The sequence below is a fragment of the Cariama cristata genome, unplaced genomic scaffold (assembly GCF_000690535.1).
Source record: "Cariama cristata isolate BGI_N322 unplaced genomic scaffold, ASM69053v1 scaffold36115, whole genome shotgun sequence".
In the NCBI taxonomy this organism is placed as follows: Eukaryota; Metazoa; Chordata; class Aves; order Cariamiformes; family Cariamidae; genus Cariama; species Cariama cristata.
In genome coordinates, this window is record NW_009618733.1 from 1 (window position 1) to 1,137 (window position 1,137).

A 1,137-nucleotide genomic window follows, 5' to 3' on the forward strand; every position below is an offset into this window, starting at 1 on the left:
TGCCGGAGCCGGCGCTCGGTAGGAAAGAGGAGGAGGACTCGCTCCAGCTTTTGTCCGCTCTGGACTCCGCTTAAGCTCAGAGACGACGCTCATTTTTATTTTTATTTTTATTTACCGGCAGAGACAATGCCACCCCTCTCCCCTCCCCACCTCTCCCCTTAGGTTGGCATCAGCAAGCTGAGACTTTTCTTTAAGCCCTGATTTTAAACTTTACGCAGCATTGTCCCCTTTTATTGCACCTCCTCCAGCTTTTATACTGTTTACTTCCTCACTTTTATAACTTACTTTGATCTGTCCTGTCTTTGTCTTCGCTTCCTTCACAAACTTTATTGTCCTCGAAGCTGGGCCTTTGATTGGAAACGATCCCTTCCCTTGCAGCAGAAGTTTCTAAATTGTACTCCTGTGTTCCCTGTTTATGGACATCCCCGGGACGGCCCAGCAGCGGCTCTGCCTTAACAGACCCCTGCCCGGGGAGGTTCTCTGCTCTGGGTACTGGATCCAGCCAGCTCCGTAGATACCTGCTATCAGATGGGACGCTTTGATGTTGAATATATGGATGGTAGACGGCAGGAAGGGTACCAGAAGAATGTGGATTCAAAGGAGTCCAGGAGGCGCTGAAAACTGGAGGTTTTGGCTGGAAACTACAGGAGGGGAATTCTAGATGCTCATTGTGCCCAGCTTGCCTGGAACTCGTATATTGCCCAGAAGAAAATTTAGCTGAAGGCGAGTCTTCGCTTTCATGACTTATAATGGAGTCGACATAATAATTGCTAAGAGTCCCAGAAATGGACATTCTCAGACATCATACAAAGCACGGTTCAATGAAGGGAAAAAAATATATAGGACAGATCTAGATTTGTACTCTACCCCCTTCTCCAACTTCCCAGCCAACAAAGTACAGTTGGGCTGCTGTGTTGTGAGCTCCCAGCGAAATGATTGGTCAAACTTTTTTCGTGTGCCTGATAAAGCGTCAGCCTCGGCGTAAATCAATCGAAGCCGAGGGGGCTGCGCTGCGCTGTCATCCGCCCTTGCATTCCATATCAAGGATGGATTGTTTTATGTTTATGCAATGTTGCAAAACGTCAGGAGTTTCAAAAAGCCACCAGAGCTGGGGCTAATATCCCTGCCTAGATTTGC

General features: G+C 47.9%; 1 protein-coding gene across 1 annotated transcript; it reads right to left on the reverse strand.

The window, feature by feature from the left end:
• Positions 1–285: 285 nt before the first annotated feature.
• On the reverse strand, positions 286–793 carry HOXB9 (homeobox B9; the record flags this gene model as incomplete). Its single annotated transcript, XM_009700982.1, has 1 exon — positions 286–793. A coding segment is annotated over exon 1 (508 nt), but the record flags the coding sequence as incomplete, so codon positions are not given.
• Positions 794–1,137: the final 344 nt, after the last annotated feature.